General features: G+C 39.0%; 2 protein-coding genes across 2 annotated transcripts in view; one reads left to right on the forward strand and one right to left on the reverse strand.

Annotated features, from left to right (window-relative positions):
- The first annotated feature begins 4,726 nt into the window (after positions 1–4,726).
- Positions 4,727–9,296, forward strand: FAM237A (family with sequence similarity 237 member A). Its single transcript, XM_021702701.1, has 2 exons — positions 4,727–5,138; positions 9,157–9,296. Exons 1-2 carry the CDS (start codon positions 4,727–4,729, stop codon positions 9,294–9,296), a joined length of 552 nt encoding a protein of 183 aa, XP_021558376.1.
- Positions 9,297–12,520: 3,224 nt separating this feature from the next.
- DYTN (dystrotelin) overlaps positions 12,521–19,697 on the reverse strand; it is a 45,054-nt gene continuing 37,877 nt past the window's right edge. Inside the window, exon 12 of the mRNA XM_021703245.1 lies at positions 12,521–12,624. Coding sequence (XP_021558920.1) covers positions 12,521–12,624 — 104 coding nt within the window. The remainder of the gene's footprint in view (positions 12,625–19,697) is intronic.

Consider the following 19,697-nt stretch of genomic DNA (forward strand, 5'->3'; position numbering starts at 1 on the left):
TCCATTTGGATGACAGTCGTCTCAAACTTGACATCTTGAAAACCAAATTCTTGATGTTTCTTTCTCAAACTTGTTCCTCAAAACACTTTTCCTCTCTTGGCTGTTGGTAATTCCAAACTTCCAGTTGTTTAGCTCCCAAAACTTGAGGCCATCTTCAATTTCTCTCTTTTTCTTGCAGTCTGCTTTCATGTCATCAATAAGTCCCATTTTTTCTATCCTCAAAATATATTCAGAATCCACTTACTTTCAGCTACTCCACTGCTACACCTTTATTGAACTCACCATATCTGATCTGAATTTTTGTAGCAGCTCCCAACTGTATTCCTTGCCTCTGCCCTGCCCCATCCAGTCAATTATTGAGCTGCCAGGATGGGTTTCTGACCACCCCTCGGGCCTCACTTCCTACCGCTATACCCAGAAAACACTTCTCACAATGCACTTGTTCCATGCTTCCCTTGTACCCTACATGGAGCATTCGTTCCTATGTTTATGTATGACTCACTCTTTCACCTTAATAGAATTTACTCAATATTTCCTCACCAGGAAGCGCTTCTCAGTATTCCATATAGAATAGCTCTTCTCCACACCTTTTTCCAATCCTGCTTTACTTTTTCATGATGATCTTTTATTTTTTCTTATCATATGTGACACATTACACATATATTTTGGGGGGGGCTTCAGAATGATAGACTCTCATTATTGACTCATACATGGCACTATTTGTTTATTTAATTAGCTAGTTATGTGTTTTTGATATATAGCTGTAAACTCAATGTTCAACACAGGAACTGGAAACACAAATCATTATAAATATATGTAATTTTTTAAAAGATTCATCCACTTATTTTAGAAAGAGAGAGAAGCACAAGCGAGGGGGAGGGGCAGAGGGAGAGGAAGGGAGAAAGAGAGGGAGAGAAGCAGACTCCCCACTGAGCATGAAGCCCCAAGTGGGGCTCAACCCCAGGACCTGAGACCAGCAGCTGAGCTGAAATCAAGAGTCAGATGCTTAGGGGCCCCTGGGTGGATCAGTTGGTTAAGCGCCAAATCTTGGTTTCTGCTCAGGTCATAATCTCAGGGTCTTGAGATCAAGCTTGAAGTTGGCCATTGGGCTCTGCGCTGGGTTTTGATACATACATAGCATCTGCATACATAGCATCTAGAATAGTACTTGGCACATAGGCACTGGAAAATAAAATAAGCATTACATATTTATATAGCAATGTTTTCAAAGGTAATGCCAACATGCCCCAAACCAGAATTAAATCCTCACAACCCTACTTCTGTTCTCCCTTCTCTCTTTATACTCCTTTCCTTTCCTTTTCTCCCTAGAAACACAGAACTCCTGATTGCTCCCTCCAAGTCTTTGCTCATTCTGATTTCATTGCCTGGAGGAGACTATCCCTTCTCCTTTTGGCCCCAGGACACCTATATAACTCCTTCAAGAAGTTCATCCGTCACTTCCTCAAAGATACCTGCTCTTCCCCCTCTTTTCCCTTTCCTTTCCACAGGGTTCTCCCTGTGCTCACACACCTGTGTTTCTCTCATGACCTTCTCCAAAAAGCTGAGAGCATCTTGAAGTCCAGGAAGCAAGTTCAAAACCTCACCCATTATCTCCTCCCCTCCATCTTTAGGGTGTAATTAGAAGCAGACATTAGAATGCTCAGGTCACAGATTGAGAAACTGAAGTACACTCCATCCAGTTTCAGAGCAGAAAAAAAAAGCCCAGAACCCCTTAGGAATCCTTTTTGGAGCTCTATTTCTATCCCTTGGGTAGCTGGTCAGTTCTTGTCTTTAGTATACCTTGCTACAAGCCTGGGTTCCTCCCTGTGCCCCTCTGGAAAGTAACCATGGATACTATTGAGCTAGCACAAAAGCCTTCAGTTAATGGAGACTACAAGTGGTTTTTAGGACACTTAGAGGGTTTTGAGGTGAGGGGCAAACCCTGGAAACACTTGCAAAGGTAGGACTTTTGCCTTAGGCCTCCAGGCTGGGTGTGTTTCAGTTGAGGTGGAGCTAATGCCCAGCAGAGCCCTGGATACTTGACAGGGCTTAGCCTCACACTAAGATATTAACTAGCTGTGAGTGGAGCACCAAAAAGGAGTCCCAGGCGGAAAGCAGGGGCGGGGCTGTGAATCTGGAGCGGTGGGCTGACACAGGTGATGCCAGCAACAACCCGGGCTCCTGAGGGGATCCAGGCCACAGAGCTGGAGGCAATAGGGTCTCCTGTCCCCAGACAGGGGGGAGCTGCCAGCTACGCCATGTCCCTCCCTCCCTCCGTCTTTGCCCCAGGTGCGTTTTTCTCCTCCCAGCCAAGAACCGCAGGCAGGCAGGAGAAATTCACACCCAGATGTCTTTAGGAGGTGCCCTATTTCCTCTGAGCTCTTCCCCACCGCTGTCCTGGTGCCCACGTGCCTTCTCCGACCCCAAGAGTCCCGCATCTCTTTATTCTCAAACAAGGCTCCCCTGAAGGCTGGGGATCTGGGGAGCCCCACTCGATCCTAATCTGTCGTGGAGCTGGGTCCCAACTTTCCAGTTCCTGCCAGGAGCGTCGCGCCTTCCGAGGTAAGACTGGGAAGCCAAACCGCATAAAGACTCAGTTCCACTGGGTGGAGGGTAGGTGTGCGTCAGGGTCAGTGAGGGTGTGTGCGGCTAAGCCTGCTTGTTACCTGAAGTGAGATCTCCAGGGGAGGGAGGGAGGAAGAGAGTTCCGGAGATGGACTTGGGGGCGAGAGGTGGCAGCAGTTCCCGGCGCTTTGACGTAGACTTGGAGAGGCGCGGAACACTCCCACTGCTTAAGAGGCACCGTAGCCTTCAGGACGCCGGGGCTGGGGACCGTCACTCTCTCGGGAAGCAGCCTGAGCTTTTCCTCTTCACACACTCCAGGGAATCCAGGGAGGGTTGAGCCGGTAAGTGCGAAGGGGTGCCCTCCTGCGACCTGGGAGTTGAGCCTCCGTGTAAAGAAAATAAAGGGGCACAAAGGACACAGTGGGTCCTTGGCAGCTCCGCCCTAAAGAGGGTGAGGCCATTGAACCAAGTGTGGGATCGGGACGCAGCGAGCCAGCGCGGGTCTTGTAGCGGGGCGCACGAAGGACCCCAGGGCTGAGGAACTTCCAGGCTCGGGGAAGACTGTCCTGAGAAGGGAACCTTAAGGAGCCGATATGAGTGCTGCGGTGGGAGCAGACAGGGAGTCCTGGACTACACTAACTTCAGCACACTGGACAGCGTCCCGCCCTCTGTCTTCCAATAACTTAGCACTGACACTTGGACATGTTCCCTAAGAATAAACAGCCTTTGGGGCAACTCGACTTTGATATTTTAGTTCAGAAGAGGACATATTGAATATAATTTTGTTCAGGGAGAAATCCTGTGTAAGTGATCTGAAATATTTTTGAATAACCTTGTATCTCAACATGCCTCTTCCAAATAGGAATGTGCATGTTCAAAGGCATTCCTGAAATACTGATTTAAGGGTGCCTCAGTATGTTCTGCTGCTGTGTAGAAGAGAAAGATTCATTCTTAGGGTGTTATCCTTAAATGTTCCAGTATAGATGTATTCCCATGAGCTGTGCCTTGCTTGCCTTCTTGACACTCACATCTAAAAGGTTTGGGAAATATAAGATAAAACTGAAAGTGAGCTTATATGTCCTCCTGTTTTTCCTTTATGTTAGAGTTGTTTAAGTGTGATATACATTTTGGGTAGTCTTAAAGAGTCAGATAAGATTAGTATTATTTTAGGGACATTATTTCTCATTACACTTGTCTGAAGTGTAACAATAATTTCAAAGGGCTATATAGTTTAATTTTTTAAAGATTTATTTATTTATTAGAGAGAGAGTGGGGAGGATGGGGGAGAGGGAGAGAATCTTCAAGCAGATTCTCTGCTAAGCGTGGAGGGGATGGGGGTGAAAGGCAGGGCTTGACCCCACCACTCAGGAGATCATGACCTGAGCCGAAACAAAGAGTCCTAGGCCCAACCAACCAACTGAGCCACCCAGGGGCCCCTATATAGTTTAATTTTATTGCAGCAGGCTTTGAGAGCCAGAAAAGTTGACTGAGAGGCAAATGTTTTCATTAAAATTCTTGAGATTCATAGCAAGAAGAAAAAAATGATAAAACATTATCTTTATGAAAGTTATATCAGAATCGTAGAGCATTTTTAGGTGTTGATAAAATGTCAATTGATTCTACTCTAGTGGATTGAATATATACCCCTTGGTTCCCGTACTTTTAGCACACTACCTTATGTTCATTTTTATTTAGAACATTTTACAATTCTTATGCTTTTTAAAAATTGAAAGTCACCCCAAATAGGAAAACACTAAGGATAAAATATATTAAAATTCTTAATTGCATGGGAGTCCTGGATTAGAATAGGTAAGCTAAACTATGATATTATAGAATAATTAAAGCCATGCAGCAAGATTTTACATTTTTACTTAATGTTCTTTTAAATTATGTTCCTCTGTACTAGGGAAAAACAAATTCACTTATTCATCTCATAAAGGAACATGTCTTAGGAATAAACACTTCCTAATCTAAATATCTTGGTTTTATACTACCTGGCTTGGCAATGAGTCATTTTAGATAGAATGGGACTTATGGGAGGAACGATAAGACTTTTCCTAAAGACACTGGTGTATTTCCTTTGCTGGCACCAAGGTTTTTAAAGGAGTGGAGCTCAAGCAAGGATTTGTAAGATATTTCCATTCTATGCAGTTTCAGCGCCATGGCCGATCCTGGGAACAGAAGAGGGATCTACCGCCCCTTGACCCTTATCTGCTCCCTGCTCATTGTGGGAATGTGCTGTGTGTCTCCTTTCTTCTGCCATAGCCAGACAGACCTGCTGGCTCTTAACCAAGCTGATCCTCAGTGCTGGGAATCTTCTTCAGTGCTCCTCCTGGAAATGCGGAAGCCTCGAATTTCTAACACTGTTTCAGGTTTCTGGGATTTTATGATCTACCTGAAGTCATCTGAGAACTTGAAGCATGGGGCACTGTTTTGGGATCTGGCCCAACTCTTCTGGGACATCTATGTGGACTGTGTCCTCTCCAGGAACCATGGCTTAGGAAGGAGGCAATTGACTGGGAAGGAAGAGAAGATTTCAGCAATGCATCCACAGCACACAGGAAGAAAACAAGGTGGTCAACTCTAGGTCCCATGTCTTTCAAAAGGGTCAATCAAGTATGAATGTGCTCAATTGTGAGGAAGGGGGAAATGGCTTTAGGGGAATTCATTGCACTCTCAGGAGTGAACCCAAGAGCACACAAAAGCACACAAGTGATAGGAAGATAGCACTTCCTTTTGTATTTCATGGCAGCTGTTTATATCAACATATTGTCCTCATTCTCATACTTCATGTGAACAGCAGCAAGGAAGAGTAAAAAGACAAGGAAGGAGAAGCATGATTCCCAAAATACAACACAAAAGTATTAAGTGATTAGCCTGAATATTAGCAGTCATAACCTGTCTTTACGTGCTATGGATTTGGGAAGATTTGAATGTAAGTCTGGGGAATATTCACAACACACAAGCTCTCACCCCTTTTAAATAGAAAAAAAAAAAATGGCTTCCATGTAAATGGAGGGGCTCCTTGCGATGTATTTAGTTGGTGAAATGAAGGGCAGAAAAATTGGCTGGCTTGCAAATTCACTCCTTGTTGCTTTTTGAATAAATCTCAAATATGTAATTACCTTCCAGCAAGCAGAGTGATTAATTTTTAGTAATTTGGAATTTCTGACAAATTTAGAGATTCTCACTGGTGCAAATATTATATTCAAAAACAGTCTTCTCTGGGGGCACTAAAAGAAATATCCTTTATAGAATTAGGATTAGAGCAAATGAGCCCCTGTGAGTAAGCTGAGAGATAGATAACTTAGCCCTATTCATATTGTTTTTGTTCCTTTTTTAATGTTGTTTCAACAAATGAGCTTCTAATCCTTGCAGCAAAGGCTGTTTGGGTGGTAGTAACTCTTAGAATTACTTATCCACTAGTGCAAAACTGAGGCATAACTAATTTTTACATTAGTATATTTTATTGCAAGAATTGTTATATATCCCCATAATTTCTCTCTTAGAATAGCACTTAACAGTAATAGTTCTATATCAATCCTTTCCCAAGATATTGTAGAGCCTTTATATATCTAGTTTGTTCTAACCTCACTAACTAAAAATCCTCATGATTTGCTGATCCATTAAACTAGATAATCCACTGCTGTACTTTATAGATAAATTTATTATTTTGGCAAGTGTTATTGTAACTTAAACCAATTTCCATTTTTAGAGGAAATATTCTTTTACCAGCTTAGCTACTAAAGAAATAAAAAAATAAGTGTCTTTCAATGTTGGTTACCAATACTTAAAAACCATTTTAAACAGAGGCTGTTCAGACATCAGCATCCATAGAATTGGATATTTTCTTCGTTTGTAGTATAGGACTCCTTTTTCCATTCTTACCATATTTAGTTGTCATACTCATCACCACCAATATTTATTTATTTATTTTTTGTATTTTGCACTCACTTTAAATTACTAAAGTAACTATAGAATAAATGAAAATAATATTTGTGTTCAGACGAACATGAAAATAATTATATACGCACACAAGGTCTTTCTCTAAAATAGCTTTCAGTTTACTTGCTTGCAATGTTGCTATCAGAACAATCTGAAGCTACATGTAATTTTTTGAGCATATTTCAACATAGCATTTCTATCTTCTTCTTCTTTTTTTTTAAGGTAGTAGATTTATCTTCAGCTTAGGGAACCACTTCTTTTCTCTTGCTACAGAGTTGCTGTTGACCCAGCTGGTCTGCAAACTTTAGCCAGAGTGGCTATGTAGCAGGAGGGAGTATTTTACTTATTGAAGTTATTTTAATGTTTGACATAAACGATTGTTTGTAGACCAGGAAACAAGACTTTCCATTTGGATCGTATAATCACAGTCAAAGAGGGTCCTGGGTCAAGGAGACACCATGGCTAAAAGTTAAATAGTTGCTGGAACATTGAGATTTCATCTCAAGAGGTTTGATTAAATCTCTAGTGGCTCAACTGGGCTCTGGATGTACCGGCACAGATTCTCCACTAATTTTTTCTATTGTCCTTGGGGGATTAATATACTACCAAGGTGGGGTGGGGGTGAGGGTGAAGAGGTGTTTGTCTCTATAGTTCTCGGGGAAATCAAATCACCAGAGCAGAAGGAAAGAACTAATGTGTCTACATAATATGCGAAAAGGTTTTTGTTATTTTGATGTCCTCAAATTTAAATAGTTTATTTTTTTTAAGGTTTTATTTATTTATTTGACAGAGAGAGAGAGAGAATAAAAGCGGGGGGAGGGGTGGCACGCAGAGGGAGAGGGAGAAGCAGACTTCCCGCTGAACAGGGACCCCTGTTTGGGACTCGATTCCAGGACCCTGGGATCATGACCTGAGCCGAAGGCAGACGTCCAACCCACTGAGCCACCTAGGCGCCCCTCAAATTTAAATAGTTTAAACACACTTGAGAAATGTTGCTATGAATCATGCTTTGTCAAACATAAAACTCCTATATAATTTTGTACGTTAATATATTTGTAAATACTGGGCCAACAAATATGAAAACAAGAGATGTTAAATAGCTATGTAACTCAGTCAACTTCATTAACTTATGTAACCCTCAGTTTCTTCATCTGAAAAAGAGGGATGTGGAAAGAATTAGAAGGCCCATAAAGTCTCTTAACATTCTCCATTCTAATGCTCTGTGATTCTATAAAAAAGGAATTTTTGAAAGGCATGTATTTAACTAGGGAGAGAGCCCGGAAGAGCTTGACCCCAAGGACAGCTTATTGAGCTGGGTGATGACCTGGATACTTTAGTTGTTTATAACAATGCTCAGCAGGAACAGAGGGCATCCAGAAATGAGAATTCCAAAAATTCCAAGGGCTAGAGATATCATCACTTGGGGAAAGACTCAAAAGATCATTGTTATTTAGTCTAGAAAGATATGAGTCAATAACTGAATGCTGAAATATCCAGAAGGTGTGAAGAGGGTGTAACCCAGCTTAACCACTAAATTATGATGCATCATGTCAAGGCAGAGAGAAAGAGAGAGTGAAAGAGAGAGTTATTAATTGATTTAGGAAAAGAATATGCTGACAAGGGATTTTGAAGTATATCCTTGTTTTCATCAAAAAAATAACGGCCTTTTCCTTCAACTAACCTTGCTCTGCCAGTGAGAGAAACAGAAAAACCTGCCTGCCTGAGACTGGTAGTTTAATATTTTCGAAAAATTGTGAGTCTTTGCATTCCTTCATGATGAGAAAATTAAAATTTAGATTTATAATTTGATGATATTTGCAGTTGGTACCTAACTAGCTGGCAAATGTTAGTATTTATTTTTTCAACACCAAGCATTAGAGAAAACAGTGCTTCAGGGATATATATATATAATTAGTTTCACAAATGCTTGGTTTTTTACCTTACTTATTCCAAGAATTTCCTAGGAACATCTTCAGAAATTACTCATCTAGAAATCTATCCTAAGGAAACATTCAGAGATGTGGCCAACAATGTAGTACAAAGTTTCACTGCAATACTGCTTATAACAGCAGAAAACTTGGAAATTGTTTAAATGTAATGGTTGACTAAATTATGGCATAAAGTGTATATGCATAAAACTTTAATATAAAAAATATAATGATCAATTTTACCTTTTTAATCAAAAAAATCTTAATACATATATTAATTAACAAGGAAATGTATTTATTATAATTTACTTTATCTTATTTAACTGCAAAGGACACATAAACAGATTTACATATACGCTCCTGCAATAAATTTATAGAGACTTTGATAGTGACAGAAACAACAAACTTTATTTTTTATTTTTAAAGATTTATTGGAGAGAGAAAGAGAGAGGGAGAGGGAGAGAGGGAGAGAGTGGGGGGGAGGGGCAGAGGGAGAGAATCTTCAAGCAGACTTCCCTCTGAGCACGGAGCCTGAGGCGGGGCTTGATCCCATGACCCATGAGATCATGACCTGAGCCAAAACCAAGAGTCAGACGCTCAAATGACCTAGCCACCCAGGTGCCCCAACAAACTTTCTTTTAAACCCAATGTATTGATATTTAATTAACCTGAGAATAATTTGGTGCTCTAATAATGAGTTCCTTTTCTCTACTTTCAGGTGCATATTCTCAGCAACTAAGAACACCTTTCCTAAAGAAGAAAGAGTTGATTGAAGGTTTGATGGGCATGCACTTGCACAGGAGTGGGTCTAAGTTCATCGGAAAAGTCGCCAGTGGCCTGGAAATAAAAAGAAAATAAATCTAACCTCCGAGCTAACTCACATCTTGGAATTAAAAACAATCCACGCTTCTCTTGACTATTGACCGTTTACTTGAAATGGTGGGAATGTCCAGAGATAAATCGTAAGCCACATCCTCTCAGAGTACTACTTAAGCCTGCTAGCGTGTTCCTTCAAATGGTGGCTTTACTGCCAAATCATCCCACTGTCTGAGAGAGTTAAAATAGCTTCCAAAGAGGACCAGGGGATTGGGCAAGTCAGACTGAATTCACTCTGATAAATTGCTCTGTGATGCTGGATATTGTTAATGAAATAGAGGGCCATACATTTAACTTGAATGCACTGCATGACTTCCAAGCCATTAAACACTGCTTGTGTATAGGCATAGAAAGGACTATATTTATTAATTACCACTGTCTGTCTGTCTGTAATACCTAAATCTTGTTTGAAAGAATATTTTTGAATACTATATGAAACAAAGAACAAACAAACAAAAAACATGGACACAAATGGCAAATAAAGCATTCTTCTAATGGAAACAAAATTAATCAAAGCTCTGGACCCCACGTAACATTTTTGGAATCTCTTTATTTCAATATTTGGTGTTACCATTACTGATAATCTAAACTCTAATAAAATAACAGTAAGTATAAGTATTTTCCAATTAGCGTATTTTCTATTTGATTAGATATTAAAACTCCCTAAGTGGTTAGTTTGCAAAGCAAACTAAAAGTAAAATGAACAGCATTATAATAAAAGAATCCATAAAAAAGTTTTCCCTGAAAAATGAACAGACCTGATGAGGTTCACAGTAGAGAAGCCCAATGAGCAAATGTATTTGAGATCCAGACACAATGTGATTTTTTATCTCTATTTCATCTTTCCAATTGTTCTATCACAACCGATACTTGACAATCAGTTTGAATTTCAGATACGTTAGCAATTTACTTGCAATTTCCAGATCTAAAGGAAGTGTCAGTAAATGTTTTTTCACAGAAGGTTGAGGGGCCTCCTTAAACTAAAAACCTCATCTAAAGGTTATCGGAGTATATTTATTTAGATATTCCTTAGATAAAAGTGCAAAGGCAATTCAGTGGAGAAAGGGTAGTCTTTTCAACAATCAGTGCTTGAAGAAATTCTTGGGGGTGATGGATATGTTCATGACTTGATTGTGGTGACAGTTTCACAAGGGTATAATATGTCAAAACTTAAGACTGTACATCTTAAATACATGCAGTTTATTGTATGTCAGTTACACTTCAATAGAGATGCTAACAAAGCAAAAAAAAAAAAAAAAAAAAGAAAGGGAGAATTAAACAAGTCCTAACAACAGGGGAAAAGAGTCTGGGGAAGGAAGTGGGGAGGGGAACCAACTTCAGCTTTTCTTGGTTAGGAGAATGAGCATGTTAAAAACTGCCACATTGTATTTCTATGTGGACTCATGGTTCTACTTTCGTGCCACTTTCTCTAATACCTTTCATCACATTCCTAAAAACCATCATATAAACTTATTATCTCTTATAAATCATGGAAGAAATGCCACTCTTGCTCTCAGAAAAGCCTGCCCTTTGCCCCTTCCTCTCCTGGGTATTGTACAACAGGGGCTGCCAATTTTTCTGTAAAGGATCAGATAGCAGATATCATATGATTGTAGGCCATCTGGTCTCTACTGCAACTAATGATCGATTCTGCTTTTGTAGAATACAAGTAACCATAGACACTATGTGAATGAATGAGCATGGCTTTGTTTATGGACAGTGAAATCTGAATCCATACCATTTTCAGGTATCCCAATATATTCCTCTTTTGACTCTTTCAACCATTTTTTAAGATGTAATAACCACTCTTAGTTCATAGCTTGGACAAAACAGGCAGTGGGCAGGATTTGGTGTGTGGGGTGTGGCTTGCTGATCAGTGTTTTAGGGGATGCTTATTAAACTTGCAAGGAGCAAGGTTACTGGGATAAAGTAACCTTGGGATAAAGTGGGATAAAGTGAGAGGGACAGTGAATAAAATAAAAATAAGAGATTTGTAATAGGCTGAAAAGCAAATATTAGCATGAGATTGAACAGGGATAACCTAGTCCTAATCTTATTCAACTGGACATTATTTTCTTCTGGAACAGTATTAGAAATTACAGATCACATAAATAAAAATCCATAGCCTCTCTAAATGCAACATGGGTTGCACATCAGATAATATGCAAAAGACTGGAATCAGAGCAATATTTCTTGAGAGAAAGTACAGAGCAGAGGATAGGCTCAGAAGCCGGGTTCAAATCTCAACTTCATCAACTACTGGCCAAGCAACTTTCAACAAGTTACTGACCCTCTTTGTGCCATAGTTTCCTCATAAAATGAGATATCTACTTGCTAGTTTTGTTGTGAGGATTAAATGAGTTCGTACTTATAAGGTGCTTAGAAAGTAAGTGCTCTAATAGTCAAAAAACTATTAGCTATATCTTTGGACATTATTAAATTAAACATCTATACCCCAATCATACATGCAGAGAAAGTAGGCTGACAGGTACTTTAGCCAAACTCATTGGATATAGGATTTTAGCAAGAAATGTTCATTCTTTCAAAATAAATTTATTTTGAGATAATTGTTGATTCATATACAGTTATAAGAAATAATACAGAGACATCCTGTATACTCTTCATCCAGTTTCCCTCAAGGGTAGTAAAATCTTGCATAATTATAGTACAATAATGCAACCAGAAAATTGACATTGGTACAATCCACGGAGTTTATTCAGATTTCACCAGTTTTGCATATACTCAATTGTGTGTGTGTGTGTGTGTGTGTGTGTGTGTGTGTGTGTGTGTGTTTCGTTCTTTGCCAAGCCTGTTCTCCATCAGGAGCATCCAGATAGAAAATCTGGTCATCGATTCACTAATTTAAATGATACCTGAAGAAGACAGTTGCATGAATTCATGTAAATCACACACTTGAATATCACTACCAAGGCATTCAAATTAAGAAAAGCCCTCTATTGGAAACTCAGCACACTTAGATTTAACTTGGCCTCTTCTTTCCATTTCCCTCTACCACCCCTCACTCCCAAGGATTTACTCTGAACTGAAGAACTAAGACACATGAGTAGGGAGATTAAAAAGTAAAACTCATTTTCTTCACGCTTCACACCAAATTATTGAGAGGCAAAAGGCTTAATTCTTTTAGTATAGATTTTGAAAATATGTTTCATCATCATCCCAAGGGGCCTTTGAGCCAGGACTCCTTATCACTTCAAGTCAGACAAGGTGATTTGATCAACAAGGGCAGAGAAGGCCTTGCACACCCACTCAGCTCCAAAGTACAGGTCCATGTTTACCGAAGGCTGCGGGCCTGAAATCAAAAAACAGGAGAGTCCTTCAGAGAAAGCACCTGTAGTGTTTCAAGCTGATCTAGCTAAAGGTCTAGCACAGAGAAGATGTGGAAGCCATCTCTCCCCAGTTCCTGATGACAATGCCCTTTTTCTACCAGCTGGCAATTACGATGGCTATGATTTGCCATGATCAGTTACTAATACAACTTGGTTGTAGGTTCTTCAAGGGCATTTTTCCATGACTCTGAGAACAAATCTGAGTAGCCAGAAAGCCCACTCTTGAGCAGCAGTCTTCAAACTCTGGTGTCTATCAGAATCACCTGGAGGATGTAAAAACAGATTGCTGGCTCCTACTCTAAGAGCTCTGATTCTGTACATAAGATGGCTAATTTTATGCCTCAACCTGATTGGCTACTAATGCCCAGAGGTTTGGTCAAACGTTAATTCTGGGTGTGCTGTGGGGATGTTTCTGGATGAGATTTAATATTTGAATCTGCAGACTGACTACAGCAGATTGCCCTCCCTAATGTGGTTGGGCCTCATCCAATCAGTTGAAGGCCTGAATTAAGTAGAAAAGCTGAGTAAGAGAATTCCTTCTGCCTGACTGCCTTGTGGCTGTCACATCAGTTTTCTTCTGCCTTCAACTTCCAATGGAGATATCAGCTCTTCCTAAGTCTCTAGCCTGCCAACTTTGGCAATGAAACCACACCCACTCATTCCTCTAGGTTTCCAATTTGCTGACAGTAGATCTTGGGACTTGTCAGCCTCCACGATCACATGAGCCAGTTCCTTAAAGTAAGTCTCTTTCTATATCTCTATCTTATTGGTTTTGTTCCTCTGGAGATCCCTAGCTAATATAGTCTATCAGGGAGGGGCCCAAGAATTTGCATTTCTAATATGGTCCCAGGTGATTCTGATGCCCTTGGTCTAGGGACCATGCTTTGAGAACCTCTGCTGGGTAGCTACTAATGAATGGTTGGAGTGGTCCCCTACGATCTATTATAATAAGGATTGTGTTGTAGAAAGATCTACAGTGTGTCAGTTATCAACCAAAAGTTTGATATGTGTAATTTTTAACCTAAGAATTACATTTCTAGGAATTGATCCTACAAATATATTCACATATGAATACAAAGATATAGGTCATAAAGACACTCACCAAACCATTCTTATCACAATAAAAAATTAGAAGCAACTTAATTATAGACCAATAAATAAATTAGGGTACATTTATACACTGTGATAAAAAATGAAATTGCTCAATGTCTAAGGTATATTGTCAAGTGAAAAAAAAAAAGCAAAAGAACTACCTAACTTACGTTGAGAAAGGAAAGACATACAAATATACAGAGAAAAAAGTTGGAAGGAAAACTCACTAAACTGTTAACAGTCATTATCTTTGAGAAACTGGTGGCAAGGAACGAAGGACAAAATGAATGAATCCATTTTTTAAAAATCCTGTACACTTAGGCATTTTAATACTGTGATGAACATGTAGTAGAACATTATTTGTGTAATTAATAAAAAACAAAATCGCAGGGAATGAAAACTTAGAAAGACTTATTAGTTACATAATTTAGTTACATAATTTATATAATGGCTGTTTTCTGTTGAACATAAGAGGAGAGGATTCATGGCTTTTTAAACCTATCTATTCTTTAACACTGTTCCAGAACTATAAGAACCTTGAATAAATAATATTTTATTGCCTTGTCCAGAGGAAAACTTATTTTAGGATATTCTGCTTCTCAGCCCACAGTGAAAAAACTTACAATACAGCAATAAAGAAATAGAAAAGCAACAATCCATTTCATTCATGGGAAGTTTTTCTTATTATTTGGCTGTTTTCTTTTTAAGCTTCCGTCTCTTGAAATGTTAAAAAAGAAGCCAAAGATACACATCCACCTAGAACCTAGCATGATGCTTGGCATACACCTGGGATTCCGTACATGTTGGGACTGAATTAATGTACAGCACAGATGGTAGCCTAATGAGATGTTAGAAATACCTGTGAAATTGACAGTCCAAAGGAAATACAAATGGAATAATTCACTTCAATGTAATTAAAAATCTATCTGGTCTCTGAATGAATCAGGGATGTGAGAGGAGGCTACCAGAATGATAGATATAGAGATGAAAAAGTATTAGGTTATCTAGTCTAGGATTACTCTGCTGGGAAATGGAAATTCTGAGCCTGTGTCTTCCTTACAACAATAACTAATTAAGCAAACCCATATGTATTGAATATCTACTCTACTAAGACTTCTCCCGTGAGCTTCAGATTGTATACGTTGATGGGCAGGCACTCTGATATTCCTATTTCGATGTCTCTCAGGAAACTCACACTTAATGTGATCCAAACAGAACTCTTGATGTGCCGTCCCCCATCTCAGCTCTCCCCATTGCAATAAGTATATCCCCAACCCCCCAGGCCAAGCCACCACCATTTCCTGCCTAGATTACAACAGGCTTTTACCTGGTCTCTGCGCTCACCCCCTTGCCCTTCCTCAAATTATTCTCTACACAATGCCAGAGTATCTTTTTTTTTTTTTTAAAGCTAGAGTATCTTAAAAACGTAATGTACCCCTTTCAAAATGAATGCCCAGTGTCCAGCACATAGTAAATGCTGGAGGAATATTTGTTGAATGAACAAATGAATGATGAATGATGAATCAATTAGAAATATTTTTTCTACCTTCATGGAGCTTCATTGCTGGAAGTCTGTATCTTCTCCCATCGAGAGAAATTGCTTCTACTTTTTCATACATACATACATACATACGTACATACATACATATATATGTTTGAGAGAGAGTGAGAGAGACAGAGAAAGATTCAACAAGATTTCAGTATACACCCCCCAGGGACTCCCAGGCAATATTTGAGCAGACTACCTTCTTAAATAAGTGAGCTAAAGATACAGTGTTGCACTTCTCTCTCCTGAGCTTGCACTGCTCTTTATTTTCTTGGAATTTGCTGAAGTTCAAGCTTCATTTTCTGATTATTTATAATAATAATGTTGATGATGGTTTCATGTGAAGAAGAAAGGACCAAGAAGAACCCTCCCACATCCACTCCCTGGACTTCCCTTCTCATTCTTAAAACGTACAGTGACAAACGGATGACAAAGAGGGATGGGAGAGAAGCTGGGAAAAGGATTTCAGAGATGACACAGGCAATTTCACTCACAAATGGAATGAAAATAATTTAATGAGAAAATAAAATTAGAATATTATGTCTTTTTTTTTTTTGTCACCACAGAAGCAAATAGTGTTACACACTTTCAAATTGGATTCTTTTACTGCAAGTGTAAGCAAATTGTTTGCTACTGATTTTTAACCCAACATTTGGAATTTAAAGAGGCTTGGGGAACCTCTTCTACATACTTTCTATTAAACTCTCATAGTCTCGTGACATCCTGTTATCCTGTCTTGATATTGAATGACTATATTCAGTAAATGTCTACAACTGCCTGCAAACTGACCATCAGGCTTGCTGTTTTAGTCTTATTAAGCTTTTAATTAATGTAAAGTTCATCTTAATTTCCAAAATGTGTTGACTCCTTAGCAAAACTCCAATCTAAAAGGATAGTCAGCTCCGATTGACTTACTTTGCTCAGCATAATTATCATATGGTTTTACTCATATGTGGAATATAAGAAACAACGCAGTGGATCATAGGGGAAGGGAGAGAAAACTGAATAGGAAGAAATCAGAGAGGGAGAAAAACCATGAGAGAATCTTAACTGTAGGAAACAAACTGAAGGTTGCTGGAGGGGAGGTGGCTGGGGGGATGGGGTAACTGGGTGATGGGCATTAAGGAGGGCACATGATGTAATGAACACTGGGTGTTATAGGCAACTGATGAATAACTGAACTCTACCTCTGAAACTAATGAGGTACTATATGTTGGTTAATTGAATTTAAATTTAAAAAAAAAAAGAAATAAAAGGAGAGTCAGCTACAGCGAGACAGGGAAACCGAAGGGATCCTGTGAAGGAAAAGGCTATGGTTTTTTTTTTTCCCCTTTGCTTCTTTTCCTGCTTCTACTCTTGCTAGGACCTGCACCCCCTCCCTATACATGCCTTATTGTATATCTTCCTTGTAAGGGACAAAGAGATAATGATATCTTTGGGGTCTTCCAGCACAGTAGATGGTATCTAGGGAATGACCGGGCAAAGCCATTATGTGTCTGTCCAGACCACTGGTGCTAGACATCACGATGCCAAGACCCCCGGCGCCAGGAATAAGGGCTTATGATGGACATCTGGACCCTGTCCTTGTTCTGTCCAGTTCCTACGTGCCTGAGAGGACACGCACACCACACCACAATTGCCGAGGAGAAGCCCAGACCCCAAGCAAAGACGAGACTCCCTCTTTTCCTTTCTGAGTCTCCTGGACACTCTGTCTCTCTCTCTCTATATATATCTTCAATAAAATCTGCTTTCACATCCTGGTGGCTCCCATTTGATTTCCACCCTGGGTGAAGCCAAGGATTCTCTTGGCTGGTCCAGCCTGCCTGAATCACCAGGATGATCACAACACTGGCTGGAGATGTTGACACTGTCTGAGTAAATCTTAACATGTTACAAGCAGTGGAACTTTCTAATTTTCCAAATAATTCTCAAGTTAAAAACAAAACAAAACACTGGAGCAGTAAAATGACCAAAAACTTCCTGCTATTATTTGATGCATCCATGACCGAGAAATAAAACAAAGGTAACCAATACCTTAATTTAGTTTGTTTGCCTTTCCGCCTCTTCATCAGTGTGGTTATCACACTTCTGGTTCTGATTAGGTTTGATGTAATTTTGGTAAGCATGCATAGATTATGCATAAATTATGGAGTGTACTTTTATAATCTATATTGCCAATGGCTAAGTAGAATTTGCAAACAAGATCATATTCAAAACCAGATTGAACAAAGATAAAACTTACTTAGAAATGTTTGAGTGAGGAGTAACAGTGTTTAATAAATGCAAATAGTCATGGAGATTAACATAGATCCTATGCTTAAAAACATTAAGGAGGGGCGCCTGGGTGGCTCAGCAGTTTAAGCGTCTGCCTTTAGCTCAGGGTCCTGGGATAGAGCCTAGCTAACATTATAAGCACTTTTGTATAATAATGCATAGTTCCAGCAGAAGCATCTCAATGGTTTTACTTAAATTTTAAGTGGAAGATGAGGTAATTTTTTGAGACTTTTTTTTTTTTGCATTTTCTACAAGATTGGACAATGCTAACTGCATCTTTATACATTATTATTGCATCGTCTAAATGCAGAAATAAGCTTTACCCTTTCATGATTTTCCTTTTAATAATATAATCATGTGTGTATATACATATAGTTTTTTTTTTTTATAAATAGACTTTGATAAAGTAACTTAAAATATGCAAACTGCCTAAGTGTTAGGACAATGTCTTTCCAACGTGTGTAGTCAACCTAGCTTATTAGCAATCTGGAATGTGCAACACAGCCTACTTGATTTGTGAGGGCTGTGAGGAACCAGCAGCTTTTATATGCTCAGCTGGAGAAACCTAACAAAAAATTAAAATGAAGATGTTAAAGACTAAAAGACTTTTGTAGAATAAAAGTCAAATTTTTATGTGAAATTTTCCTAAGAAGTTTAAGTAGATGTTGACTTTGCTTTGAGTGCTCGTCGTGACCCCGAAGAAGTTAAGATGGAAACACAGTGGGTGGAACTTTGTGTCGGCCTCAGAATCAGGTACAAGGAGTTCCCACCCTGTCTTTGTCTCCCGCAGTCTGAGCATGCTTCTGGCATCTTTGTGATCTTGTCTTCTCTAACACTAACTCCAACTCTTCACAGTAGAGAGTTTTAGAATCACCAAATAATGACTTCATTGACTCGGCTCTGCCAACTTCAATATACAACTGACATTATGATGTCCTGATTTTACAGGTCTCCAACTGTTATGGGCTGGATTGTGTCTCCTTCTCTAAATTCTTATGTGGAAGTCCTCACCCCCGTACCTCAGAATGTGAATATATTTGGAGTAGATTCTTTAAAGAGTTAATTAAATTAAAATGAAGTTATGTGGGTGGGTCCTAATCCAATATGAGTAGTGTCTTTATAAAAAGAGCAAATTTGGATAGGGGCGCCCACAGAGGGACACCTTGATCTCAGATTTCTAGCCTCCAGGACTGTGAGAAAATGAATTTGTGATGTTGAAGCTACCCGGCCTGTGGTAGGTACTTTGTTATGGCAGCTCTAGCAAACTCATCACCAATTCAGAAATATTTTGAGAAGCAAAATATTTTCCTTCGATTCGGAAACACATGAGAATGTTATCCTTTGTTTTATCGCAAATCTCTAGATGATCCCTCAAACATAAAAGATCTGAAGCTTCCAAAAAAGACACGGATATAGGTATATAGATATATTAAGGTAACAAAACACTATAAATAAGACAGTGTTACTCCAAAACAGAAGAAATAACTATAGTTTAAAAATATTTTTAAAAAGAGCCCTCAGAACTTAGCAATGAGCTGTAGCTTATGAAGAAGATGGTGATGATGAAGATGGTACTACTTACAGTAGAGAAACTTAATCGATGACCCTCTAGAAAGAGCATCATTAGTACCCCCATTTTCAAGTGGTAACATCAGGCCGCCCAGCTATATTTGTTGTAGTACTATTGACAATAATAACTACTACAACAAAATTATCTAATATTTGTTATTTATTTATATTTTTTAATTTCATATTTTATATTTCACATAAATGTCACATAAAAACTTGGCTTTTTTTCCTAGAAAAGTCTTTTAGTGCTTGATGTCTTCATCTCATTTTTATTTTTTTCTTTTTGTGTCTCCAGTTCAGCTTATGAAAGCTGCTGATTTCTAAAGTATTTGTAGTTATTTCCTATCATTGAATGCTTGGATTGTGTTAGGTGCTATAGCAAAATCTCTTATGGTCTATCTCTGTTAATGCTCACAAGAACCCTGTGAACTGGGCAATACTAGACATGAAGTTCACAGGTGCTACTGATGTCCAAAAGGTTCACAACTCTGACTGTTACTCACTAGATGAATTGTAGCTGTTGGGATAATGTTACAAAATCATGTATTTGGGGAC

Source organism: Neomonachus schauinslandi, chromosome 3, assembly GCF_002201575.2.
Source record: "Neomonachus schauinslandi chromosome 3, ASM220157v2, whole genome shotgun sequence".
NCBI lineage: Eukaryota > Metazoa > Chordata > Mammalia > Carnivora > Phocidae > Neomonachus > Neomonachus schauinslandi.

Coding starts and splice junctions, on each gene's coding strand:
- FAM237A (XM_021702701.1), top strand. CDS start 4,727: ATGGCCGATCCTGGGAACAGAAGAGGGATCTACCGCCCCTTGACCCTT. Junction 5,139..9,156: donor GCACACAGGAAGAAAACAAG/GTGGTCAACTCT, acceptor CTCTACTTTCAG/GTGCATATTCTCAGCAACTA.